This window comes from Urocitellus parryii, chromosome 3, assembly GCF_045843805.1.
Source record: "Urocitellus parryii isolate mUroPar1 chromosome 3, mUroPar1.hap1, whole genome shotgun sequence".
In the NCBI taxonomy this organism is placed as follows: domain Eukaryota; kingdom Metazoa; phylum Chordata; class Mammalia; order Rodentia; family Sciuridae; genus Urocitellus; species Urocitellus parryii.
The window spans coordinates 194,609,836-194,637,192 of NC_135533.1; the positions used below are offsets into that span (position 1 = coordinate 194,609,836).

The window sequence follows — 27,357 nt, forward strand, 5'->3', positions numbered from 1 at the left end:
TATTTGAGAATATACATTTACCTCTTAGTATGTTCTAAATGTTCTAATAGGATGTTTTCCTTTTCTTGCTTTTTGTATTAGGGATTGAACCCATGGGTAATCTACTACTGAGCTACATTCTCAGTCCTTTTGTTTCTTTTTTTTTTTTTTTTCAAGTATTTTTTTAATATCTTTTTTTTTTTTTTTAGAGAGAGAGAGGGAGAGAGAGGGAGAGAGAGAGAGAGTGAGAGAGAGAGAGAGAGAGAGAGAGAGAGAGAGAGAGAATATTTATTTTTTAGTTTTTGGTGAACACAACATCTTTGTTGGTATGTGGTGCTGAGGATCGAACCCGGGCTGCATGCATGCCAGGCGAGCGCACTACTGCTTGAGCCACATTCCCAGCCCCTTTTTAATACCTTTATTATTTTATTATTGGTATTTTTTGTGTGTGTGTGGAACCTGGCCCAGGTTAGAGCACTCTACCATGGAGACACAACCTCAGCTGCCCCCCTCTGCCCCCCCCCAACCTTTTTCATTTCTTCTTTTGAGACAAGGTCTTGCTAAATTGCCCAGGTAGGCCTTGACCTTGAGATCCTCCTGTCTCAGCCTCCTGAGTAGGTGGGATTGCAGATGAATCCTATGGTGTCCAGCCATGTTCCTGCTTTCTAAATAGCGTACTATATTTTTATTTCCTTTTGCAACCCACTGATTATTTAGGAGAATTATTTAAAAGTTCTAAGCAGTTCAACATCCCCTCAGTGATTATCTTCTTTTTCCTTATTTTTAGTCCAAAAGTTAAAAATTCAACAATTCAGAGTGAATTAAAATGCAAACATCCTCTAGACACTGGTTTCTAAATCTCACTCTAACAGATAATTGTTATCTTTTTGAACCTTTCCTTCCTGTATACAGAATTACTGACTTTCATTAGCTGCCTTAAGTGCTCAAAAGGGTGGAAGAGTTGATCCTAAGGAAAAAATGAAAACACAACATATTCACGATATTTAATTTTCATAAACCAAATTTGCCTCTAATGTGAGTACAGACACACAAACTGCAGGTATATTCACACTGGTAAAATAAGCACTTCTCTCTTCAGAGCTCTTTTAGAGTGTTTGCTTAAACTTCAAAGTCCACCCAACTTTCCTCCAGATATAAATGCAAAATCAGCTTTTTAAAGATCTTAACCTCAGCTGCATGAGTTACTTATTTAACAAGAGGTAGGCACACCCCCACCCTCAAACTTGAACAAACAAATCTGTGATGTTTGCCCTGCTGGGGGCTATAGTCCAAAATATTTATTTTCACTCATAACAGCTTCCCATTTATTTTAAAGATAATTTTACTGCCTTTAAGATAGAACAGACAGAAGAAACATTTAATTCCTAACATATCCCAGGATAAAGTCCTCTGTATATACATATGTTGTAAAATTGCAGATACATATAATAAATTAATGAGTCTGAATTATAAGTGATGTATCTATTTCTTTTCCTAATTTTTGCTTATTTTAATTCAGTAACTTTATCTTGGAAGTAGAATGGATAGGAATCAAAACTACTAATATACGCCCAACTTTTCACTTTAAGAACTACTTATTCATTAAAAAAATATGTAACTCTGGATGGTTTCAATATTTATGGATACTAACACAGATTTAGGGATGTGTAGGGTAAAAACATCAACTAGTCTGCTATTTTTCTATTAGCAGTAAAATTAATATTAAGGCATCTCAGGAGACTGAGACAGGAGGATTGTTTGACCTAGGAGTTTAAGGCCAGTCTGGGCAAGGTAGGAGAAACCTGGTTGAAAATAAATAAGTAAATAAATGATAAAACAATGCATCTTCGGGCTGGGGTTGTGGCTCAGTGGTAGAGTGCTTTGCCTAGCATGCATGAGGCACTGGGTTTGATCCCTGGCACCACATAAAAATAAAAATTAAAAAACAAATAAAATAAAGGTATTGTGTCAATTTATTACATATATGTGTATATATAAATATATATACAAGATTAGTAATTTAAAAGGGAAAGTGAGGCCAGGGGATCAAACCCAGGGAAAAATGAAAACTCAACATATTCACAACATTTAATTTTCATAAACCAAATTTTTCTCTAATGTGAGTACAAACACACAAACTGCAGGTATATTCACAATGGGAAAATAAGCACTTTTCTCTTCAGAGCTTTTTATTACATATATAAAATGCATCTTTATGAATAAAGCACACTTCCCTAAGAATTTTGCAAAGAAAACATTTTATGTAAAATCCATTGGATGTGACTGCAAAATCTTCAAAGAAAGAAGAATGTCCTAATATTTTCATTGGAGACCAGAGGACAAGAATTGGATTTATATTTATCTCTGCTTTCTTATTTTACAATGAGTTTTGTATTATATATACAACACAAAGCTTTTTCTGTCTCCAAAAAGCTTATATCTAGTGTGTAATCCAAGATGAATTAGTTCTCACTGATTTCTGTTCTGATGTAATTTATTCAGCTGAAAAACAATAGATTCAAAGAAAATGCAATGATTCAAAATCAAAGACTTTGCAAAGAGAAGAAAATTTAGGCTAATGTCTTTGTAGAATATGTAGCATCAAATCTTTGTGGCCTTAGGGTGGAGAAAGCACTTCATAAACAAGGCCGAATAACCTGGAAAACAGGGCAAAAAATGTATGGATTTTAATTGTATTCAAATTAAAGATTTCTAGTCAATAGAGGGAAAATGGACAAAGCTAACAGATAAATGGCAAATTGGGAGAAGAGATATGCAACATATAAAAGCTACAGGGAATTTACATCTTGAGATTTAAAAAACTTTTGAAAATCCACAAGGAAAAAAATACTCAATTTAAAATGTGGGCAAAGGACCAGGTGCAGTGGCACATGCCTATAATTCTAGCTGCTTGGGAGGCTGAGGCGGAGGGATGGCAAGTTCAAAGCCAGCCTTGCAACTTAGCAAGGCCCTAAGTATCTTAGCAAGGCCCTAAGCAACTTAGTGAGACCCTCCCTGTCTCAAAATTTAAAAATTTAAAAAGGGCTGGAGATTGTGGCTCAGTGTTTTAGTACTCCTGATTTCAATCCCTGGTACCAAAAAAGAAAAAAAAAAAAGTGTGGGCAAAGGACAGAAGCAGGGAATTCACTGAATGGGAAACCCCAAGTGGCTAAAATATGTGTGTGTGTGTATATATATATCCAAATGAATCAATAATGAGAGAACTATAAATTAAAACAATATTAAGAAATTGTTCCTCACTTATCATTCTGGAAATAGAAGGTTGAAAATACTAAATATTAAGTGTAGGATGTGGGCCTTGTACATTCCAGGTGGGAGTGTCTGCTGGCATGGCATAGCCAACCTCAAAAGGCAATCCAGAACCTCTTGGTTAAATCAGCTATGCAAACATTATATAAACCCTACTCTCATATGTAAAACCTGGACACATTCTTTCACCCAGGTCCATAGCCATGGAGGAGGACATTCCCTGCCGTGCTCTTTGCAGTGAACTAGAGTTCACCCATGCAGACTGGGCCTGGGCTATAAAATATGGGGTCAGCTTGCTATCAAATATGATCAACTAGATCAGGGGTTCCCACATGTTCTCCCTGCATGGCACCCTTAAAGTCTCAACAATTTTTTTAGGTGCTCCTTGGTCAAAAGAAGTAAGAGTTTTGGTTAATCTTGGTGTTCTCTTCTAAGTAATTAGGTCCAAAGAGCTTAATACATTTTTATGTCCCAATAACAATACTATAAAAAGGCCATTCCTTTGGAGTTGTCCTTTGCTTCCCCTCCCTAATACTTTTAGGTACCCTCCCATTTGTCCAGCATTCTAATTCTAGAGAGGCCCCCTAAATGGTTAAGATGTTAACTGCTAAATCTTTCTTTAAGTTTACAGAGCCCAGAACCTCTGGTGACTTTGGCAACACCTTGCCTTAGTCATTAATTTTGGTTGTTTTTTTATTTGTTTGTTTTTGTTTTGTTACCTGGGATTAAATTCAGGGGTCCTCTACCACTGAACTACATCCCCAGCCCTTTTTATTTTGAGACAATTGCATTTCTTTTGGAAGAAGTTTTCTCAGTCAGATAAGAGAATTTCAAAGAGTGAGAGAGAGAGAGTCATGTTTTCAGGGGGTGGGTAAGTAATTGCTGAAAATACAGCTTCACAAAGATGTACTATGAAAAGGAAGGTAGCACAGTCTAGTCTTAGAACTCAACCACATTTCAAGTTAATTGCTCACATGGTACCTGGCATGTTAAGTATTTTGGGGGCTCAAAAAAAATATCACCCAAAGTGTGGCATCTGGCATGCTGAGCTGAAGGAAGTCTTAGAATCCAGGTCTCTCTGACCTTCCCTTTTTTCTCCCTCAGATTCAGAGTGACTCTCTCTCTTTTTGAAGTTCCATTTTCTGACTGAGAAAACTTCTTCCAAAAGAAATGCAATTGTCTTAAACTTCCCTCCCTAGGAATTTCAAATTTTATTTTTAATTTCCTACATATCAAATAACTAGGAAAAATTAACCAGGAGTGAGTGGATTCTTCTCTTAGAAGCAGGTCTCGAAATTACCAGGGAGGTTTTATCTGCATAGTAAGTCACTCTTTACTCCAAATGAAGGTCCACTCCTCACTTAACTGTAACTTGTCACAACACCTCTGTTTCTGTCTCCCCTATTGATATGCAGCAGATAGACATAAGTGGCAAGGACAGAAAGTTAAGGGAACAATTATATAGACTGAACCTATGTTTGGGCTCTACACATTTTCTTTTTTTTTTTTCTTTTTATTTTATTTTTCTTTTTCTACACATTTTCTTTTAAGAAGCTATTTACTCAAGGCCATTCTGACTCTGGCTTAAGTCAATAGGATATATTATGTTCCTTAACAAACAACCTGTTATCCTCAGGGTTATTCTGAGGGCTGAGGAATGCATGTCCAAAAACTCTTCCACTGATAAAAAGAACACAAGTTACCCTGACCCTTGTTCAACAGGGATGAAAAGGGGACCTTTGTGACCTTTACACAAACCAATGATTCCAGGACTCAGGGAAACAGGATAATTAAAGGCAAAGCTCACTGACTGTAAAATCTGAAAACAAATTCCAATTAGGACTGGTCAGTGCAGGCCACGGTGACTGAGAATTGCTTTAGATCTTTAGCATGTCATTTTAATCTCATTGTAGCCAGGTGCAATGGTGCATGCCTATAATCCCAGAGACTTGGGAGGCTGAGGCAGAAGTTCCAGGCTAGCCTAAGTAATTTAGTAAGGCCCTAAGCAACTTAAGGAGACCCTGACTCAAAATAAAAAATTAAAGAGCTGGGGATGTGGCTCAGTGATAAAGTGCCCCTGGGTTCAAGCCCCAGTACCAAAATAAATAAAATAAAATAAATAAAAACAAAAATAAGAAGGTAAAACACCCCTAGGTTCAATCTCCAGTGTGTGTGTATGTGTGTGGGGGTGGGTTCTTAAACTATTGTGGGTCGATGTTCCTGTCCTTGCAAAATTCATTAAAGCCCTAATTCCCACTGTGATGGTTTTAGGAGGTGGGGCCTTTGGGAGATGAAGTGGAACCCCCATGAATGGAATTAGTGCCCTCTCAAGAGGAAGGCATATGAGAGTTTCCCCTTTCTGCACACACACAGGGAGGAAAGGCCATGTGAGCACACAGGGAGAAGATATCTGTCTACAAGCCAGGAAAAGAGCCCTCACCAAGAGCTGAATCTGCCAGCACTCTGGCCTTAGATTTTCCTGGCTTGAAAAATAATTGTGTGCTGTTTAGGCCATGAGCCTGTGGTATTTTGTTATAGCAGCACAAGCTGACTAAGACACTGAGTAAGGTCTGTGGGCTCTGCTGAGTCTGCTTTTACTGAGGTTTCGATGACCTCCCTCTTCATTGTTAAACACGAGGTACTAGTTTCTAGGTAGTATGAAACCTGTCAAAATCTTTACCTCCCAGGAAGTTCTTCTAGTGGCTTCTACCACATGCCTTTTAAGGTATCTTCCTGTGTTTTGGACTTATTCTTCCTGGGAGTCTCCATCTGTCCTACTCTGAGCCCTTTCTGACTTCTAACTTACGCCCATTGGGAGCTGGTAACTCCCAAATCATTGTTTTCAGCCCAGACCTCTTTTCTGAACTGTATCCAATGGACTGGCCTGCTCAACATCTCCTCTCAGATACACCACAGGCCCCAAGCCTACCATGTCCTGACTAAACACCATCTACCTTCCTTTCCCAGACCTTCTCCAGTGTCTCCTATTAAGAGAATGGAACCACTGTCCTGGTAGTGACCTGTGGTAGATTACATTTTTTCCTCAGCCTTCCTTGCATCCACACCCTTGGTATGGCCTTACCCCACCACTTGACTTACTTTGGCCAGCTCCATGGAGTTAGAAGTGCAGTATGCCAGTTCTAAGTCGAGCTTTCACAGGCCTGACATGGTTGCCCATGTCCTATGCTGCTCTCTTGCTCTCAGGAGACAAGCATGCCCAGGATACCTTGCAGGTTCTAGGAGGAGGATGATAGACACATGAAGCAGAATGACCCCTACTGAGCCTGCCTTGATGTGCTGACTGCTGACCTTCCTGACCTGCTGACAAATGAGTGAAAACAAAAGATAATTGTTTTAGTTAGGCATAGTGGAGCATGTCTAATATATATATATATATATATATATATATATATATATATATGCATATGTATGTGTATTTAAAAATATATAGTTATTGTTTTTGGCTACTGAGTTCAGGGATGTTTGTTATGTGTCAATAGTTAACCAAGTGTTCCAAGGTCTTAGGCTGCTTTTTCTAAAAAGCACTAATTTTTCACTTAGGTCTGCAGATGCCCAGTGGGTAACTAAAAACAGAATAAAACTTGACATCTCTGCCTTTTTTTTTTTTTTTGGTACTGGGGATTAAACCTAGGGGTGCTCAACCAGTAAGCCACATCTCTAGCCCTTTTGATTTTTTTAAAAAAATTTTAAATATTTATGTTTTAGTTTTTGGTGGACACAACATCTTTATTTTATTTTTATGTGGTGCCAAGGATCGAACCCAGCGCCCCGCACATGCCAGGCGAGCGCGTTACCACTTGAGCCACATCCCCAGCCTTGGTCAAACTGTGGTCTGGTTAATCATTCTCTCAGCTCCAATCGTACAGTCTTGTGGGTCTCATGGAAATTGCTGAAGCTTAGGGGTAAATATCCACTTGCTTCTACAAGATGTTTATCAGACTTGGATTGGAGGAATTCAGTTACCATGAGTGGTGACTGAATCCCCTTTTGATTTTTTTTTTTTTTTTTATTTTGAGACAGGATCTTGCTAAGTTGCTTAGGACCTTGTTAAATTGCTGAGGCTGGCTTTGAACTTGCAATCTTCCTGTCTCTGACCCCCAAGCCTCTGGGATAAAAGGTGTGCAATGAAGTGTCCAACTTCTGCCTTCATTTTGTATCTGACTCCTTTATTACCTTAAAGTTTTGAGTCAGATTCCTGCTTGTTTCTGCACACAGTCATGCTAATACAAAGCTTACCAGCCCTAAATCTACCTAACCTATCTTGTCCCCCTTCAAGAATGAGGACACCAAGATAGAGTAATGAAGGTATTCTTGAGATTTGCAGGGACATTCAACTGCCAGCTTTTTACAGCATCCATTCCAGATGCCCTGGAGCAGTACCGAGAAGCCTCCAGTCATCACTGGGTACTTTCTAGGAACAGTGAAGCCTTGTAGGCAGACCACTCCATGATGAAACGGACCCCCCACCTACACCCCCCCAGCAGAAGCAATCCACTCATGGTAACTGAATTCCTCCAATCCAAGTCTGATAAACATCCTGTAGAAGCAAGTGGAGATTTCCCCCTAGGCTTCAGCAATTTCCATGAGACCCACAAGACTGTGTGATTGGAGCTGAGAGAATGATTAACCAGACCACAGTTTGACCAAGACTGCTTAAATATGCATACCTCTCACCCACTTCTTCCCTCCGAAGATGGGAATGAGCCACTTGATCTCAATTGTCTTCCCAATATGGCCATATTGATTAAAGTTGCTTTCCTGCTTTTCACCATTACTTTTTCTGTTTGGTTTTGGAGTGGCCAGACCTGATTTGTTGGGACCCCCCAGAGTCAGGCCTCTGACCTAGTACTCTGGCAACACAATAGATTACCTAAACCAGAAACCTGGGCATTACCTTTGATCCCTCCCTTTCCTACTTCACAGAGTCCTCAGAGCTTCCTAAGTATCTTCCAAATCCATTTAATTCTCTCCATCCTCAGCACTTGTGTTCCAGTTGGCCTCCTGTGATTATGTTCTAAGGATTTCTTCTTCTTTCTTGTTGCCCCCATTCTGCACATAGCATCCTGAGCAAACTTCCTAATATGCACATCTGATCTAGGAATCCTATTATGTGCATCTACTTCACCCTTAGGTTGGAGTGTCAGGCAGTGACTAGATAAGAGAAGACACCTGCTGGGGAAGGTAGGCAACCCTGGTCACTTTGATACCGTAATGCCAGATTCGTGGGACTCCAATAGACCTCCAGGAGCCGAATCCGATGCAATCACACAAGAGTCTTTATTGCAAACTCGAGCCTGGACTCACAACTGTTTCTGACGCAGCAGTCCCAAGGAATGAGCCCCAGGCCTTTGTTCAGTGAGATTTTATAGGTTTTTGGGGATACTCTATGTGTCACTACATCACACAGCAAATCATTTCACACCTCAGAAAAGTCAAACAACAACTCTTAACATTCACTGGCAGGAAGAAGTTGGGTAGAGGAGATTGGTTAATACAAGAGGGGGATTCATTTTAACTGATTGGTTTAATCCGTGAGGGGGGTACATGCTAAACTACATGGTTTCCCAACATGTTATCAACCACCAAAAAATACTGGGGGGGTCATCTGACATCCCAGGTATTTTCCCTGTCTCATGCTGATTGGTGGTTACTAGAGGGTTGCTATGAGTCCTCACCTAGCCTAACTGAGTCAGGGACACCTGGTGCTGCAGATCTCTCCTGTTATTTGCAGACAAACAACTCAGCAAGGTAGGTATGTGCCTTGGAGTGCTCTGTGGGTTTTTCCAAGGACAAGGGTCACGCCCCCTTCCTTGGACAGGCTTTGCTCTGAAGTAGAGGCTGGTTTCTCAAAAATGGAGTCACATCAGTTTCTCAATACCACCCAATATCTACCTTGTCACTAATTTAGTGCAGGGGGTCTTAACAGGTCCTAGGTAGGGAGGTAGGTTCCGGCTCAGAGTATAAGCCAAGCTTAGGCTTATACTAAGAATGATAAGCAAAATACCAGCCTCAGGCTATGGGGATTCCAGCCAGAATGCTGAGGGTTTTCCAAACTTCTCACCTACTAGGTTGCCTTTTCATGGATCAACAGGGAGTACAACTTGAGAGGCACTGACAACTTGGAACAAAGATATCTGTCTTCCTTCCTTGATAAAGGATCAGATCAGCATTCTCCCTATTTTGGCAAACAAGCTCTATGACCTCATTTCCCCTAAGACTACAGTAAAAGGGCTGTTATCAAAAGAGGGGATGAGTCACCAGAAACGGATAGGTGCCACAGTCCATAGAGAAAGGCACCCCTGAACAAGACAAGGTCTTTCTGTGAGGCAGCTGGGGAAAGCCAGTAGCCTTGGCATTTCAGAAACATTCATAGATTGCTGAGTCTTCCCACAAGGCTGCCTAGTGAATGGCTGCAGCATAATTACTTATTTAGTTGTCAAACGTGGATTCTAGAGGCAGGTTTCACAGCTTCAGGCCCAGATCCGCCATTGATCTTGGGATCTGGGCCAAGTCAATAAACTTGTCTATGCTTCAGTTTCTCATTCTGTAAAATGAGGATCATAATTTATTTGGAGTTCACACTGAATATCTGTTGGTAGATACCAGAATAGCAATTATCTTGAGGGTTATTGATTGGGAAAGGTCATGAAGGAAACTTCTGGAATGCTGTACATTTTCTATGCCTTGATCTTGGTGCTGTTTATTTGGGTGTATACATACTTTATTTTTATCAATTGATTGATTGATTGCAGTGCTGTGGATCAAACCCAAGGATCTTGCACATAGGCAAGTGCTCTACCACAGAGCTATGTCCCCAGCCCTATTTTTAATTTAACTTTTTTTAAGACAGGTTCTCCCTTTGTTTTCCAGGTGGCCTTGAAATCCTGGACTCAGTGATCCTCCTGCTTCAACCTCCTGAGTTGTTGAGACTATAGGCATGTGCCACTGCATCTAGCTATAATAGATTTTTAAGAGTCAAGATTAGTGTACTTTATAACCTTTACTCTATTTTATTTATTTATTTATTTATTTATTTATTTTTTTAAAGAGAGAGTGAGAGAGGAGAGACAGAGAGAGAGAGAGAGAGAGAGAGAGAGAATTTTTAATATTTATTTATTTTTTTAGTTCTCGGGGGACACAACATCTTTGTTGGTATGTGGTGCTGAGGATCGAACCCGGGCCGCACGCATACCAGGCGAGCGCGCTACCGCTGAGCCACATCTCCAGCCCATCTATTTTATACTTTAATTAGAAAGTTTAAAAAATGGAGTTAATGCCATACTCTGCTGATGGTACTGCAAATTGGTGCAGCCAATATGGAAAGCAGTGTGGAGATTTCTTGGAAAATTGGGAATGGAACCACCACTTGACCCAGCTATCCCTCTCCTCGGTCTATACCCAAAGGCCTTAAAAACAGCATACTACAGGGACAAAGCCACATCATTATTTATAGCAGCACAATTCACAATAGCTAAATTGTGGAACCAACCTAGATACCCTTTAGTAGATGAATGGATAAAAAAAATGTGGCATATATATAATATGGAATATTACTCAGCAATAAAAGAGAATAAAATCATGGCATTTGCAGGTAAATAGATGGAGTTAGAGAATATAATGCTGAGTGAAGTTAGCCAATCCCAAAAAACCAAATGCTGAATTTTTTTTTAATATAAGGAGGCTGATTCATAGTGGGATAGGGAAAGACAACATGGGAGGAATAGATGAAATCTAGATAGGGCAGAGGGGTGGGAGAGAAACGGAGGCGGCATGGGGTTACTAATGATGGTGGGATGTGATGATCATTATTATCCAAAGTACAGGTATGAAGAGACGAATTGGTGTGAATAAACTTTGTATACAACTAGAGATATGAAAAATTGTGTTCTATATGTGTAGTAAGAATTGTAACGCATTCTGTTGTCATGTATAAATATAAAATAAATAAAATAAATTTAAATTTTTAAAAACTAAAAAAAAAATGGAGTTAATGCTATCTAACTCCTAGCATCACTGTGAGAATGAAATGTGCTTAGCAGGTCACATCATTGCTCCTGACCAGTATCCAGTATTTGGCTATTTTCATAGCAAGTGGTGACCACTGGAGGGCCTGTGCCCCCCAACAAGCAGAGAACATTTTGGAGGTCAGGTACTTTGGTACCTTCCTGTTCCTTCAAGGAGGAGGATTCCATTTGGGTGCTAAGCAGTTCAAATTCAGCCAGTAAGAGAGACAGCGAACAGACCATTGCTCTGGAGGCCTGGGAAAGGTTTCAGACAGGTGGGTGTTTTGGAGGGCTTCTAGAAAGAAGTTGGTCCTTGGAACAAGAAGGTACTTTAGCTCTCTGAAGGCAGTGGGTCTGATTTTGGTTCTTGTCTCTCTTCACCATGCCCTGCACACATTGGACCATCAATACCAGCTGGCAACAGGAATGAATGAGCCCCATCCGTGGTGGCATCATGAGCTCTGATTTTAAATAGAGAATGAGATGTGACACAATGGGGAAACACTCTGATGAGTTGAGTCTGGACAGAGCCTGTCAGGACACAGAGCTTCCAACTCCAGGACACTTTTCCTTGAGACCCCTGAGTCACCACCATAGTTGAACAGCTGCTCCAGTACCCAAGAGACAGCTCTGGAGGATTCTCAGAACCTGGGCCACCAGAAGGCCAGGCAGGGACAAATTAGGTTAAAGGTGAAACCACTGGGTCTGGAGTCCTCGGAGCAAGCGGGGCGCGTTAGGGCAGGCTGGTGTTGACAGCAGATGAGGATGGCATCCCAATGAATCTGGGAGGGAAGTGGGCTGCTCAGGTGGCCGGTCTATTGCACAGGTGCGAAGCCAGAGTCCCAGGCCGGACGCGGTCCCAGCTCTTGTCCCCCCGCAGGCGGCGCCAGAGCGCAAGCCCGCCAGAGCGCAAGCCCGGACTGTGACTCCGGTCCACAGTCCCGCCGGGCGGGGCGAGGGGCGGGCCCGGGGAGCCTGGGCGTTGGAGCGCGGTCACAGTCACGCCGCGGGACGGACTCACGGACGATCGCTCAGCCGCACCTTTCAGGGACATGGGGGAGCACGTCACTCGTAGCTGCTGCCTAGGCTGGGACTTCAGCACGCAGCAGGTACGGTCGCAGGACCCCACTGCCTGCGGGGCGGGGCCATCGCCTCCGCTACGCCGCGCGGGCTTGCTGGCACCGGGCCCTGGGATCCCTGGGCCGAGCAGCGCGTGCGCCGCACTTTGGAGCTTCCCGGGGCTCAAGCGCCCCTTCCTGGTGCGTGGTTGCGGGGCGATGCCCTGCCCGAGAGGTGCGCTCTAGACTCCAGCCTTTCCGGAAACGGCGGGCGCCCCCCGGCGGGACCCAACTGGCACGTAGCAGGGACGTGTCCAGAGAAGGGCGGTTCGCCTGCTGACCTGGGCACTGAGTAATAGGAACTCGAAGACATTCAAATCAGTGAGGCAGAGAAGCCAACAGACTGGTAGACGTGCGTGCTACGTGTATAATCAGTGACCTGAAATGGATCACCCTTCCAAACGCCTACCCCCATTCTTTTTTCTTTTTTGAAATGGGCACAATGTACAAATGGACTTTGCCCCTCCCTTTGGCCGCTCTTGGATGCACCAGTGTGCTTGGATCTGTGGACCCAGGACTACTGGCCAGAGGAGGTCTGTGCTGCTTTCAGGTCCTGCAGACAGGCGAGCAGAATTAAAATGTGCCATCAAACTGAGCATGGGATGCCCATGGGACTCCTCTTTATAAGTACTGGGGGATAAATACAGTCAAACCCCCCCCCCCCCCCCCCGTCTTTAGATGGGCCAAGGGAGCAGGCCTCAGATAGCTCTAAGGGGAATGTCCTGTGGGACTCCAGTTGCCTTGCTAGGCTTCAGTTTCCCCATCTGTCCAGGAAAGGAACTAAATTCCCGAGCTTGGAAATATGCTTCATCGGGACATTAAATGTGTCTTGATCATGATCATGGTTGTTGAGACTTGCCCATGGGCCTTGCCTGGTATCTCAGACCTCTGCAGACATGAGTGACACCTGCCCCTTTGCCTCCATTCCTTGCCAGGCACTGGAACCAGCTCATCTGTACTGGTTACCTTTAGAGGGTCTTGGCTTTTGGCTGTTTGGGGAGCCACGATTCAGGTTCTTCATTTTATTAAATCTTTGGATATGTCCCCAGATGAAGCCTTTGTTGCCATGGCTACCATGATATACCCTAGCCTCCCAGGGGGTGTTTAGGCTGAACCTTGCCTAGTGATGTTAGTAACTCCTGGGCCAGTATAGAAGCTGAGGAAAATTCTATGCAATTTTTTTTTAAAATGTCTTCCAGGTGAAAGTTGTTGCTATTGATGCAGAGCTGAATGTCTTTTATGAGGACAGTGTGCATTTTGACAGAGACCTTCCAGAATTTGGGTATGTACCTGTGTGTGTGTGTGTGTGTGTGTGTGTGTGTGTGTGTGTGTGTTGGGGGCCGGTGGCTTTGGGTTTCTTCCAAAATTTACATTCATGAACTACAGTGTTATGGTTTTATAAAATTTTAGGAACGGTGATCTTGACAGATCTCTGAGTTTTTTTTTTTTTTTTCTCTATACCTGGAATACTTTCTTCTCCATTTCTTCCCAATGCTATTCATCCATTTGCTCATTCATTCCTACAAGTCTTAAGTGTCATTTGAAATCTGCTTTGTAACAGACACTGTGCTGGTTGTATCAGTCCATTTTCTGTTGCTGATGACATAATGCCACAGACTGAGTAAGTTATAAAGAAAAAAAAAGTTTATTTTGGCTTATGGTTCTGGCAGAAATCTAAGGGCCACATCTGGTGACATCCTTCTTGTTTTCAGAGTCCTGAGGTGGCACAGAATATCATGTAAGAGATAAAAAGTATGCCTGTGTATTTGTGTCTGAACTTTCTCCCTCTCTCTCTCTCTTTTTTTTTTCCTTTTGGTGCTGAGGATCAAATTTAGGATCTTGTACATGCTAAGTACTTGAGGGAGTTACTTCCTCAGCTGTTGACACTGTCCCTGTTCTCAGCCTAAGCTTCTAGAGGCCTTGCACACTTCTGCTTTTATTCCCAGCTAGCAGCAGAGCCCTCTAGCTACTGTTAGCTGACCACAGATGCACCAGTGAGTCCAGCTGAGCCCAGCCCAATGTCTGACCAACAGAATTGTAAGCTAAGTGAGCTTAGTGCTTTCAAGCCACTACATCCCTCTCTCCCTTTTTTGGCATCAAACTTGTAGTCCTCCTGTCTCCAGAAGACAGAGCTTGGATTATAGGCATGCATTACCACACCTGGCCTTGTGTGAATAGTTCTGTGGACTCATACTTTCCTTTCTCTTAGCTATTAGGGATAGAATGGTTAGACCACGAGATATCTAATAGATGGTGTGGATTATGAACCTATTTTAAAATATTAATTTATAGTTGTAAGTGTTGGATTTTATTAAACCAGCTCTTTGAAGAAAGGTCCTTTAGGGGTGAGATAAGGATGAAGATGAGGAGAAGGTTCCAGGAAACTTCCAGGGCTTCCAGTTCAAGGAATCCCTGGTAAGGGAGCACAGTGGCACTCACCTGTAATCCCAGCTATTTGGGAGGCTGAGACAGGAGGATCCAAAGTTCAAGGATAGCCTTAGCAGTTTAGCAAGACCTTGTCTCAAAAAATAAAAAAGGACTAGAGATGTAGCATAGCAGTAGAGCATCCTCAGGTTCAAACCCCAGTACTGTGCGTACACACACATACCTACCCCTCCACCACTCCAGGGCTGCTGTGATAGGTGAGAACTTCCTGCAGATATAGCATCTCTGTATAACAGCTGTCCCTGACTTCTCCAAACTCATGGGGTTTCAGAGGGCTTTTAGTTCATCCCCACATTCTCCCAGTTCCTTTCTGGCCTCTGCACCATGCCTTCCCTGGTCAGACCCTCATGCCTAGAAGATCCTTTCTGAGAATTGCCACCTCTGGGCCACCTTGGGTGATTCCATGCCTTCTCTCTCCATCTTTCCCTCTCAGAGTTCCACTTAAAGCTGGGATGGGGGTTGTTCATCAGCCAGTTTCTAGCATCTGCCACCCTTCACTTCGGTCAGTCTGCCCTGAGGCTCCCCCAACATTCTCTCCTGTTCTCCCTGCAGGACTCAGGGTGGTGTTCATGTGCACAAGGACAGACTGACAGTCACCTCTCCAGTCCTGATGTGGATCCAGGTAAGCACAGGCATCCTTTCCTTCTGTCCCTAGCCTGTCTCACTGACAGTCTTAGTGATTTACTAGGAAGCCCCAAGGTGGAAGCTCATGAGAGCATCTATTGAGACCAGGTCCTCATGGTTTAAGGGAGTCTGTTTGGTTCCTAGGGCAGGTTCAGCCTTAGCCTTTGTGAGAGGACTCACAAAGGACTTCCAGGTACCAGAGTCACACAGCTGCCAAGTTCTGCTAGCACCATGTTTATTTGTTTGTTTTTGGTTTTGCTACTGGTGATGGAACCCAGGGCCTCATTCATGCTAGACAGGCACTCTATCCTGAGTTAAACCCACAGACTTTTTTCAAAATTTAATTTGAGACAGGGTCTCATTATTCCCAAGCCAGCCTCGAACTTGTGATTTTTCTTGCTTCAGCCTTCTGAGAAGCTGGAATAATAGGCTTGGGCCACCACTCTGAGCTCACCAGTGCCATCTTTAAAATACCACAGAGAAAGCCTTCCAAGATACTTGGAAGTATCAGTCAGGTGCTGTGGTCTGTCTTCTACCTTGAATTCCAAACAGCCCTTGGAATGTTATGCTTTTCTCCCTGGACCCTTCAGCTTCAGGGTGTGGGCATTCACATTGGTGACTTAGAGCCTGACCAATCATGCTCAAATCAGCCTGCCTGCTTAGGACTAACAAGAAAGGAAGATGCCTGTGGCTGGATCTAGTGACCCATGGGGCTCCAGGACCAGGGTTGTAGACAGCACAGATAGACATGATAGGGCTTGGACTGCCTCACGTCCCATGGGAGACCAGAGTCTCTGAAACTAGAGGCCAAACAGGCAGCATTTGGTGTATCTGCCAAAAGCTTTTTGAGTCCTCCGATACTTGTTAACCAATTCCTGTATTAAATTCTTCCTGATAAAAGTAACTAGTATAAGTTCTTTTTTTATCCATCTGACCATGACTCATATACTGGAGGATTGGGTAAAGTATAGATTTTAACCTGATAGATTAGCTGGAATGTATTTCAGAGAGCTGAGCCAGACCAAGTTGGGGGTTCAGGGAGTTAGAGGCAAGCTTTTTTGTTAAGAGGTCGCACAAATGACATTAACAGCATCTGATATACAAAGGCTTTCTTTGGGGAGGCAAGCACAGGAGAAAGGATCCAGGCTTCGATGGGGGGGCAGGGTGATTTCTGGAACTGTTCCTAATTTGTTAGACCCTGCCTAAGGTTTGACAAGCAGGGAGGCAGCTGGCAGCATAGTCAGGGCTGGAGGGAGCCCTCCCAGCATGATGCAGGGACAGCAGGATCAAGCAAAATCTGGAGTGATTTCTCTGTCCTTAGGGAAGACACAGGCTGAGGTGAATCTGTACTTCCTACCGTGAAATCTCAAGGGTAGTGTCATGGTCTATTGGTCGCACCATTCACCCCACCCATTTTCTTGCTGGAAAGATAATTTCAACCAGATACTGGAGGGTGGAATGGGGACTTGTGACAAATGGCCACCATCTTTACCCACATCCTCAACTTTGGGCTCCTGGACACAAGGAGTCTGGGCCTGGAGCCCTCCTTTGATGGAGGAGCTCTCCCCCTGCTTTGCTCTTCATTTCTCTGTTAAGTCAGATCATTAATATGGTGTGTTGAAAAGAAACCTAAATTTAGGCTGATTTGTTTTTGCTTCTCCTGAGTGCTTGGAAGTCACAAATTGAAGAACAAACTTTAAAGGTTTGTGGTTTGTGTTTCCATTTATTTCAAACATTTTTAGCATAGTTGACCTTTTTATTTGATTGATGCCTACTTGTATAATTAACGTATTCTGGTGCTTACAGATCCTGTCTTTAGGACCTTCTTCCTCTGCCCAGAGCCCTTGCTGTAATGGCAAGCACTGCATTTCCATTTTGAGGCTGTGGCTTACCGGATTCAGTAGTTCAGTGTAGTCACGGTGGATTCTGTTCTTCTTCTCAGGCTCTGGACATCATCTTGGAGAAGATGAAGGCTTCGGGTTTTGACTTCTCTCAAGTCCTCGCCTTGTCTGGGGCAGGCCAGGTTTGTGTGCAGTAGCCATGTCGGTCCTCTGAGGGTGGCTGTTGGAGACAATGGCCTGGGTGAGAAGGTGATGGCTCCTTTTGGGACATACATTTTGTTGTTAGTGAAAGTGCCTCCAGCTATTTTACCTTAGAGACTGTATGGACTTACTTTATCAAACAAGGATCTGGGACAGTTTTTATGATGAAGCAGCATGTAAAATAGAACAATTTGGTGAGCGAACCAAATAGAGGTCCTCTAAAGAGGATGGAACATTCAACATGAATTTATTATGACTATTTGGGGGCACTGAAATTGCTTTTCTGTTTCCTGGAAGTAAAAGCCAGATAAGAAACGATACTAATGATGGCAGTAATTTTAGTAGTAGGAGTCATAGTCATAATAATATCAAAGAATGCTGACTGAACCTTTAGTATGGCCAGAGACTGCACTGAGGAGTTCATTCCATTATCTTAGACCCTGTAGCAATTCTACGAGGGTACTGGTTATGTTGATCAGCGTAAGAGCTCTGGGCATGCCCAACTTTGTCGTTTACAAGCTGTGACCTGGGGAATGTCACAGGCCTTCTAAGTGCCTCCAGATTCTCATCTGTCATAGAGTTATGTGAACATTATTTTATAGAGAATACTAGGACATAATAAACCTTATTTAATGTTATCTATGGTTTTTATTATTATTGACATTTACCTAAGGACATTGAAGCACACAGAAATGATGTCACCTGCCCAAGCTCATGTAGCTGCTAGAAAGGGAAGTCAGTACCACCTCCAGTCTCATCCTCTAGTCCCTGGGCTGTGCTGGAGTCCCTTCACTTCTCACTGGGTCACTAGGATTTTACCTTCTCACTAGATGGACTTCTAAAGAGGCCTTTTGCTCCACCCCTGACCTAATAGGAATTTATTGTTCTTATTCTCATTAAACTAAAAGGATTGCTCGGTAATCCATTTCCTCTCACCTGAACCACAGGCCTGGATACCTGTTGCCTTCCTAGACATCTGTTTTAGTCAACTTTTTTATCAGTGTGATTAAAAGACTTGATAAGAACAACATAGAGAAGGGAAAGTTTATTTGGGGCTCACGGTTCCAGGGGTCTCAGTCCCCTAGCTCTGGGCCCAAGGTGATGCAGAATATCATGGCGGAAGAGCATGGCAGAAAAATGCAGTTCAGGACATGGCAGGCAGGAAGAAGGGAGCTCTGCCCTCCAGGGACAAAATATAAACCCTCAGTGACCTGCCTCCTCCAGCCACAGCCTGCCTACCTATAGTTACTGCCCAGTTAACCCCTATCTGTGGATTAAGTCACGGATTAGGTCCCACTGCTCATAATCATTGCACCTCTGGAAATTCTTGCATTGTCTCTAAACCATAATGTCTCCAGTCCCCATGACTAGGTACCCTACAAGTGCCTCAAATAGAATGTCCTAGACTGAGTACTCTGTCTTCACCCCATACTTCCTTCTCTTCAGATTCCCTTTCTCAGGGACTCCTCATTGTCCTCTTGTACTCCTTGTCCAGGAGTACAAGCCATGTGTCATCCTTACTACTCCATCTTCCCACTCCACATCCAAGTTGTAAGAAACTCTTGAATCTACCATGTCTCTGCCAGCACCGTCTCTGTTGTCCCAGGCCAGGTATCCGTTACTTCCCTCTAGGCCTCTGCTGTAGCTTCTCTGCCTCCCTCCTACTTTTCCCTGACTCCCATGAGCCCTTTTATACGCTCAGCCCTGGCCACATCACTCCCCTCTAGACCCATGGCTCCTACCACCTTCAAGATGATCCCAATCTCCTGAGCCTGGTTTTCAAGATCCTTGGTGCTCAGGCCGCCTCCTCTCCCTCCATCACATTGCCTAGCTCCTGCTCTAGCAAAAGGCTCATTGCTTAGAATACCACCCTTCACCAGACCTGCCAGGCTGTCTCTCACCTGTGGATGCTTTCTCTGTGGAGCACCCATATACCTAACTCTGTCCTAACACTCAGCACCCACTTGACTTATCAATACTCCAACCTGGTTAGGTTCTGTATGTTCTCACAGCCCTGTTGCTGCAACTCTACAGGGTTTTGTGATTATAGATTTGTATCTTTTCCCCTGACTTAACTCCAATATCCTGAAAAATACAGTCAATAATCTCCTTTTCATCTGTCCTGTGTCTGGTGTGATCTAGGGTCTCAATTGATTGAATGAGTAGGACGAGTGAATTTTAGGTAATGTTGCAATCAGTATATTTAAATACAGTTTTACAACAGGCACCAAGATACAGAAGAGTAATTCTTTCTTGGAACTTTCCTATAAGTTTTGGTGTGACGGGGCAGAGTTCTTTCCCATTTTATTGAAATGAAAACCAAATCTCATAAAGGTGATGAGCTCTTTAACTAGGATTTTGCAGAGACAGGTGTGTGGTCTGGGTCTTTCTGTGTCTCCAGGAGGCTGTGATACCAGTGTGTGGTCACATGAGCATGTGCTTGGGTTTCCTTTCAACAGCAACATGGAAGCATATACTGGAAGACCGGGGCCAGCTTGGCACTGACGGCACTGTCACCAGACCTCCCATTGCACCAGCAGCTGAAGGTAACTGTGACCATGTCTGTGAGTCTGAGAAACTTCAACAGAGAGGGCAGAAGGGCCCCAACTCCTGTGGGCCTGGAAGTCTGGGGCTTTATGCATTGTTGAGAGTATAAGGAGTTGGCTTCAGCAGTAGTTCTGTGGGTGGTCTGTCCTGCCTCCCCAGGTGGAGTTTCCCCACTGTCTGGGCAGGGGGTCAGGTGCTAATGACCTGCATCACATAAGTCCCTTCCTCCCAAAATGACTTTGGGCCATCCTCTGCATGCCTCTCGAGAATCTCCCCTTGGTGCATGCTGTGAAGTCAGGGGCTCTGCCTTCCCCCTTTCTCCTGAGTTCCAGAAGTCCCTGAAAAACCTGCACCTGACTAGAGCTGCAGCTCTTTTCTGGTAGTCTCTAGTGTTGTCTGCTGTGCTCAGGTGCCCTCCTTGGAAGAGCCTTTGCCTTTAGGCCTTCAGGGAGAGACCCCCCTGGGCCAGGCCAAAGGGTTGCCATTGATGGGTCTCCCAAGGGCACATCCTGGGAAGAAGTGCTATACCTGCTCTTTGAGTCTACCGTGGAGCTCAAGTCTGCACCTTTGTGGTTCCTTCCAGACTTGCTTCTCCATCAGCGACTGCCCAGTGTGGATGGACTCCAGCACCACAGCCCAGTGCCGCCAGCTGGAGGCCGCTGTGGGTGGGGCCCAGTCTCTCAGCTGCCTCACAGGGTCCCGCGCCTATGAGGTGGGCAGCACCCACAATGGGTTGGGGAATAGGGCAGATCTTTTCTCTAAAAATGGGTGTCTAGGAGGGTGGAGTGGGCACCCAGTCTCTGTGGGAGTCATGTGAAGTGTTGCTGGTGCTACCCAAGGGAGCCAGAATGGGACATGGTGTCCCGGCCTCCTGATCCAGGTTGTCCTGCTTCCCTGGGCACATACCAGGCCAGGGCAGCCTCTTCCCATGAGTTCCCAGGTCAGGCTGGGATGTGAACCGAGCTAAGCTACTCACATCAAGCTACTACTGTACATGGGTATGATCATGGCAACCTCAGTCTCATTCTCTGAAACTTGGACACAATAGCACTTCCATCGTTGGTATTGTTTATTTTTATGGGTTTTTTTGGTGGTAGATGGACCCAATATCTTTATTTTGTTTATTTATTTTTATGTGGTGCTGGGGATTAAACCCAGTGCCTCACACACGCTAGGCAAATGCTCTATCACTGAACTGCAACCCGAGTGCACCACTGTAGGTATTTTTGTAGCTGAAAGGAGTCAGAGAATATAAGACCATGCAGTGCCTGGCTGACTTCAGCCCCAGCCCCAGGGATTATGTGATTGGCCACCATAGATCATGTGACCTCACTGGAATCGAGGTTTAGGGGATCAACCCCACTTAAGCCACCTGAAACAAGAGGAAGTTGGATGGAGAGAATATTTGCATAAAAGTGCCTCAGTTCATGAGGCTTGTCCAGTCCTGACAAGTGAGAGGCCCTTCCAGAAGGCCCAGAAGTTACTTCTGTGTCCTTGGGTACAGGGGGATTGTTTATTGCCAGAGTATTTGATTACCTAGAACATTTTAAGGATCCAAGGGCTAAAATACACAGTGTGATTATACAGCAGAAACTAAGCATTTCCAGATTAGGGGCCTTTTAAAAGTTTTTATTTTACCACCAAATATTCAGTGCATGCTATGTTAAACTCTCTTTATGGAGTTATTTATTCTGTGTAGGATTTTGATTTCTAAGAATTTGCACTCTTTTTTCAGCGTTTTACAGGAAACCAGATTGCAAAGATATACCAGCAGAATCCTGAGGCCTACTCACGCACAGAGGTTGGTTCAATGTTCATGTTTGATTGAAAGTCACAGATACTCAGAAGGCTGAGGCAGGAGGGTGGCAAACTTGAGGCCAGCCTAGGCAACTTAACAAGACTCTGTCTCAAAGTAAAAAATAAATAGGGCTGGGGATGTAGTTCAGTGGTGGAATGCTTGCATAGCATGTACAAGGCCCTGGGTTCATTCCCTAGTACTGTGGGGAAAAAAAAAAAAAAGATTACAGTGAGCTGAACACCTCCTATTGTCTAGTGACATTAGAGCTGTCTTAACTTTGCAGAGCATTCTCATGTGTTTGTGACAATGATGCTGTAAATAAAACTGCTATGCTTCTAGTCTCTTAAAAGTATTTTTATTTGTTTATTTTTATTTTTTGAGTTTCTGGTATTGGTTATTCTGAAGATACCAAAACTATGCTTATATAAGAACATAAAGGCAAAAAAAATATATTTGTACCTTTTCTATGTTAAGATATGTTTAGAAGTCAGATGTGGTAGCGTATACCCATAGTCCCAACAACTAAAGGAGGCTGAGGCAGGAAGATCTCAACTTAGGAGGATTGCCAGCCTCAACAACTTAGTGAGGCCCTGAGCAACTTAATAAGACCCTGTCAAAAGGGCTGGGATATGGCTCAGTGATAAAGTGCCTCTAGGTCCAATCCCCAGTACCCAAAAAAGAAGATACATTTAGATACACAAATATTTACCATTGTGTTACTATTGCCTACAGTATTCAGTATGGTGACATGCTGTATAGATTTGTAGCCTAGAAGCAAGCAGTAGGCTCCACCATCTATCCTGGGTATGTAGTATGCTTGGTTTGTGTAAATATCCTGCATGGTGTTCGCACAATGATAAAATTGCCTAATGACGTATTTCTTAAACCATATCCCTGTTATTAAGCAGTGCATGACTGTATTCAACTTGCTTTTTTTCCCCTCATTGTCAGGCTGTTGCCAAAAAAATAGCCTTGTGAGAAAGAGAAGTCAGGGGCTTTCATGACCAGCAGGAGTCCGGGGCAGGGGCAGGGAAGAAGTGGTGGGAATTTGGGTCTTTCTGAGACCACCTGAGAGGGAGATCTGGGTGCCTTGGGGCTCTCTGTCCATTCACTTTCCTGTATGGTTGATGCAGGATGGCATGGCTGCTGGGCACTTGATTGGCATGGGTCAGGGTCTTCTCTGTAGACAGGTGGGACTGGAGCTTTGTGTCTCCAGCTGTGGTCCTTCAACTTGGATCACAGGAACCCAGATTCTTCCTGGCAGCCCAGTTGCCAAAAGCCAGCACTGAATGCTACCCAAGAAGCAGCTCCACACCCTGGCTGTTGATTTTTTCCTTGTAATAAGAAGATGACCATCTCACAATAAACTCAAAAGTACCCTTTTAATCTTGGAAATTCACATGAAGTTTATTATTTAATGATTTGAAGGTCCAGATTACTCTGTTGCATTAGCCATGGGGGATTGCCTCTCCAAGCTCTGTGTGTGGAATAAAGGTGGCCTGATGGGGGGCAGGAGGTGGCAGCACTAGTCCTGGAGCCCATGATGCTCATGTGGATTCTCAGCCCCTCAGGCTGATATTTTAAGTTCTGTCTGTGGTTCCATCTGTCACATGATTTTAAGGTCTGGGTTCTTAGGGACCCAGCTTTTATTTAAATATATCCCAAACCCCCAGGAGTGTCTTGGTTCATTCTGAGTCCTGTGGTTGCATCCTGTTTCCTGTGGAGGAGGAAGTCAGGGCACATGTTTCCCAGCCACGGATTCTATATGGAAAATCAGCTTCTCTAGGCCCAGATTTTTCACGGGCTTTTGGTTTGTGTTTTCATTGATCTGGACAGTTCCATGGCCTGTCAGAAATTGCAGACAGTGAGTGCTCTCCCCACGAGTCAGTTCTTGGAATTCCAGCTGCTCTTATCTGGGATACTCAGTCTCCACTGTTTGCGTGGATTTTGCTCAAAGTTTCCACTTCCCTCCCCAATTTAAAACTCTCTTCCTGTTGTGTCAGAAGTATTCAGTAACTTAAGGTATGTGGAAGCGAGTAACCTTTGACCATTTCTTTTTCAGAGAATTTCTTTGGTCAGTAGCTTTGCTGCTTCCCTATTCCTTGGTTCTTACTCCCCCATTGACTACAGTGATGGTAAGCCTCTGGAGTGCTGACTGGGTGCTTGTTTCGAATGCATGTGGGCACATGGGTATGCAGGCAGTAAGAGCCCCATCCACCCTGGGTGGATGCTAATCTTGCAGTTCTCATCATTGGGCAAGAAGGGAGTGTATTAGTTTTCTTTGCTGTGTAACAAAGGACCCTGACACTTAGTAGCTGAAGACCCTAAGTGTTTATTTTTTCACATGGTACCTGAGGGTCAGGAATGTGGGAGTGGCTTAGCTGGATGGTTCTGGCTCAGGATCTCTCTCAAGGTGTCAGGCAAACTGGCAGCCAGGGAGGTAGTCATTTGAAAGCTTAACTACAGGATTGAGCCTTCCAGGATCCTGCACAGGACTGTTGACAGGGGGCCATAGTTCCTCACAATGTGTCTCCTCTGTAGGACTATTAGTGACATTAGAGAGGAAGAGAAAGAAAAAAAGCAAGAGAGGAGGTCAAGCAGAAGCTGCATAGTCTTTTACTTGGAAATTTTGGAAGCAACAAGCCATTGCTTTTGCCTCATTCTGCTGTTCACACTGACCTATCCCAGTAGAATGAGGTGCCCCCTCAAAGCCAGCAAAAAGCAAGGTACCGAGCAACTCCGTGAGACCCTGTCTCTAAATCAAATACAAAATAGGGCTGGGGATGTGGATCAGTGGTTGAGTGCCCCTGAGTTCAATCCCCAGTACCAAAAAAAAAAAAAAAAAAAAAATAGTCCATGAACTTGGGAAATCCATGTGGGCAGATCCATGTCAGCTCTGAGGCTGCCTTTGAGGGGGCAACTTGAAACCCAAGAAATAGGGCTGAGGTTGTGGCTCAGTGGTAGAGTACTCGCCTAGCATGTTCGAGGCCCTGGGTTCAATCCTCAGCACCACATAAAATCAATCAATCAACAAAATATAGATGATATTGTGTCCAACGAAAAAAATAAATATTAAAAAAAAAAGAAACCCAAGTAATATGTGGAGCAACAGATTTGCAGGCTGCCTGTGGTGTTTGATCTGTGAGGACATTTGGAGAAAGGGATGCTCCATGTGCTCCAGGGATCCTGCTGTCCTCTGGTTCTCTGGTTCAAGAACAGTGTGGTATGTTGCAGACGTTCTATGAATTAAGAGGCCCAGGCACCAGTTGGCTGTAAGATAATTATCTCCTTTTTGCCAATTTTCACCAAAGGTTCTTTTCTCACAGGTTTCTATTTTGTTGTTGTTGTTGTTGTTGGTGTGTCTGTTTCCTTCCTTTTTCAGGTTCTGGAATGAATTTGTTACAGATCCAAGACAAAGTCTGGTCCCAGGCTTGCCTTGGTGCCTGTGCCCCTCATTTAGAGGAGAAGCTCGGCGTACCAGTACCATCATGCTCAGTTGTGGTAGGTGCCCCCTTTCTAACCTTCAGTTAAACTGGATTTTCTGCCATTATGATTCCCGTGTGTGTTCTTTTTCTTTAGCTCTACAGTGTTATCCTTCATAGCAGACCAACAGCGACTCCTTCTCAGGTTCTTTTCTCACAAACTTGCAAGAATGAAATTCAGGACAAAGGAGAGACCAAGGGGACAGCTCTCGCTGAGTGAGAGAGATCCTAATAGAGGATTGCCACCAAAGGGTACCAGTCTAGGGTTTATATAACTGCTGGGTAGGGATGTTGCTCAGATGTTTATGCTAATCAGGTACCAAAAGAATGCCAAACCTATTGGTCCTTTTATGATAATTAGGTATCTGGAAGGTGACTTCATGGGTCAGACCTGTGACATTCTGACGATTTGTTCCCTCTTAACCCTTGAGTTTGAAATTATCTACAGTTTCCAGAGCTGTCCCACCTTCCCTTTTCCTACTTCTCTTGAGTCAAAGGATTTGGGGTGATTATAAGGCTTGGAATGTTTTGACAGAGCCATCTATTTATATGCAGTAGTGCACACTTTGCATTTACTTAGAGAAATCTTTTTGGGGCCTGTTGCTATAACTGTCTGCTTGTAGCTTACTATCTGACTAACCTACCTATTCATCGGGGCTCCTGAAAGAGCTGGCAGCTACAGGGAAGCACTGACACCTGTGCAGGCACACTCATTCATCATTTTACTCACAGGCGTGGACACATGGGGCTTTCAGTTTAGTCTAAGACAAGAATTTGATGTACTTCAAAGTAAAGTATCTGGATCAGCACCTTGCACATAGCAGGACTCAGGGGCATGTATAGATTGCTGGCTCATAGCAGGGGTGAGTTTCTGGGTGATTGCATACCTGAGGAAAAAATGCAGACTGCTGGAATTCTAGGACTAGGGACTACTACTGAGGCTTGAAGCAGGCAGGCTTGGGGGAAATAGAAATGCCAGGGAACCCGGATGTGCATAGACTGCTTGGACTGAGTTCTAGATCTACCATGAACTGCTTCTGTTTAATCTGTGCCTTAGTTCGATCATCTGGAACAATGGGAAGAATACTGTTTTTCTTGTGGAGCTACTGTGAAAATCAAATGAATTATGATATATTTAAAGTGCTCAAGATGGCGCTTAGTAACATGGATAAAAAAAGACTTGATCATCAGTGTGGTACCCAGTTGAACAGTTGAACATCCTGGTGGGCCCTGGTTGGCTGGCCCTGTTCTTGGCTGTCCTGAGGGGATAATGGAGTAGAAAAAGTCCTGGGTGGTGCCCTCGGGGTCCTGTGATGGGGCGCACATGCCACATGGCCAGAATAAGCAGGAAGAACTCCATGTGAGAGTGTTGGATGTGAAGTGGCCCTGAAGCCTGCAGAAAATCATGGAGCTTCGAGGGACAGGCCACCAGGAAGATGGAGTTTGGGGAAGTATTCTCCACTGGGACTTTCAACCACAGAAGCACTTTTTTTTTGGAGGATTCTCACTGACATGATGAAAATCACCTTGACCATTTTGGGGCAGAATGTCACAGCCAAACCCCTATCACACAAAGTGTGCCATGGAGGCCAGTGCACAGGACTGAAGGAAGAACCAGCTCGCCCCAGAGGAGCCAATGGCGCGAGACCCAGCTAGATAGGTCATGCACGTCAGAAGGACAAAGCAGCCTCCTCCCCGGGGTTGGCATCCATCCCATGCATGGCTTTTAGTTTAAGGTGAAATGGAGAGCAACGTTTTGTCCAGGGAAACAGACTTTGTTTGCTCTGTACCAGGAATGAGTGACCCCCAAGAAGGAGCCTGTAGAGAGATAAGCAGTGAGAACTGATTCTGAAAAGATGCATTTTCATTTGTCACATATCACACAATGGGGGAAGCCATTGTGGCTTCATACAGGTGTCCCCTGCTGCCCCCTGCCTGATCTGTATCTCCTTGCTTTCCATTCTGGGGCTTCTCTGATTGTTTTTGTGTTCTGGGAACTTGGAGGTGCAAGATGTTAACACCCCACAG

At 44.1% G+C, this 27,357-nt stretch overlaps 1 protein-coding gene across 2 annotated transcripts in view; it reads left to right on the forward strand.

Annotated features, from left to right (window-relative positions):
* The first annotated feature begins 12,267 nt into the window (after positions 1-12,267).
* Positions 12,268-27,357, forward strand: part of Xylb (xylulokinase) — a 39,097-nt gene continuing 24,007 nt past the window's right edge. For both annotated transcript variants that reach the window (XM_026401611.2, XM_077795665.1), the window contains exons 1-9: positions 12,268-12,382; positions 13,591-13,673; positions 15,389-15,458; positions 17,403-17,483; positions 19,962-20,048; positions 20,633-20,761; positions 21,785-21,850; positions 23,910-23,982; positions 25,230-25,348. In XM_026401611.2, coding sequence (XP_026257396.1) covers positions 12,326-12,382; positions 13,591-13,673; positions 15,389-15,458; positions 17,403-17,483; positions 19,962-20,048; positions 20,633-20,761; positions 21,785-21,850; positions 23,910-23,982; positions 25,230-25,348 — 765 coding nt within the window. In that variant the 5' untranslated portion in view covers positions 12,268-12,325. The remainder of the gene's footprint in view (positions 12,383-13,590; positions 13,674-15,388; positions 15,459-17,402; positions 17,484-19,961; positions 20,049-20,632; positions 20,762-21,784; positions 21,851-23,909; positions 23,983-25,229; positions 25,349-27,357) is intronic.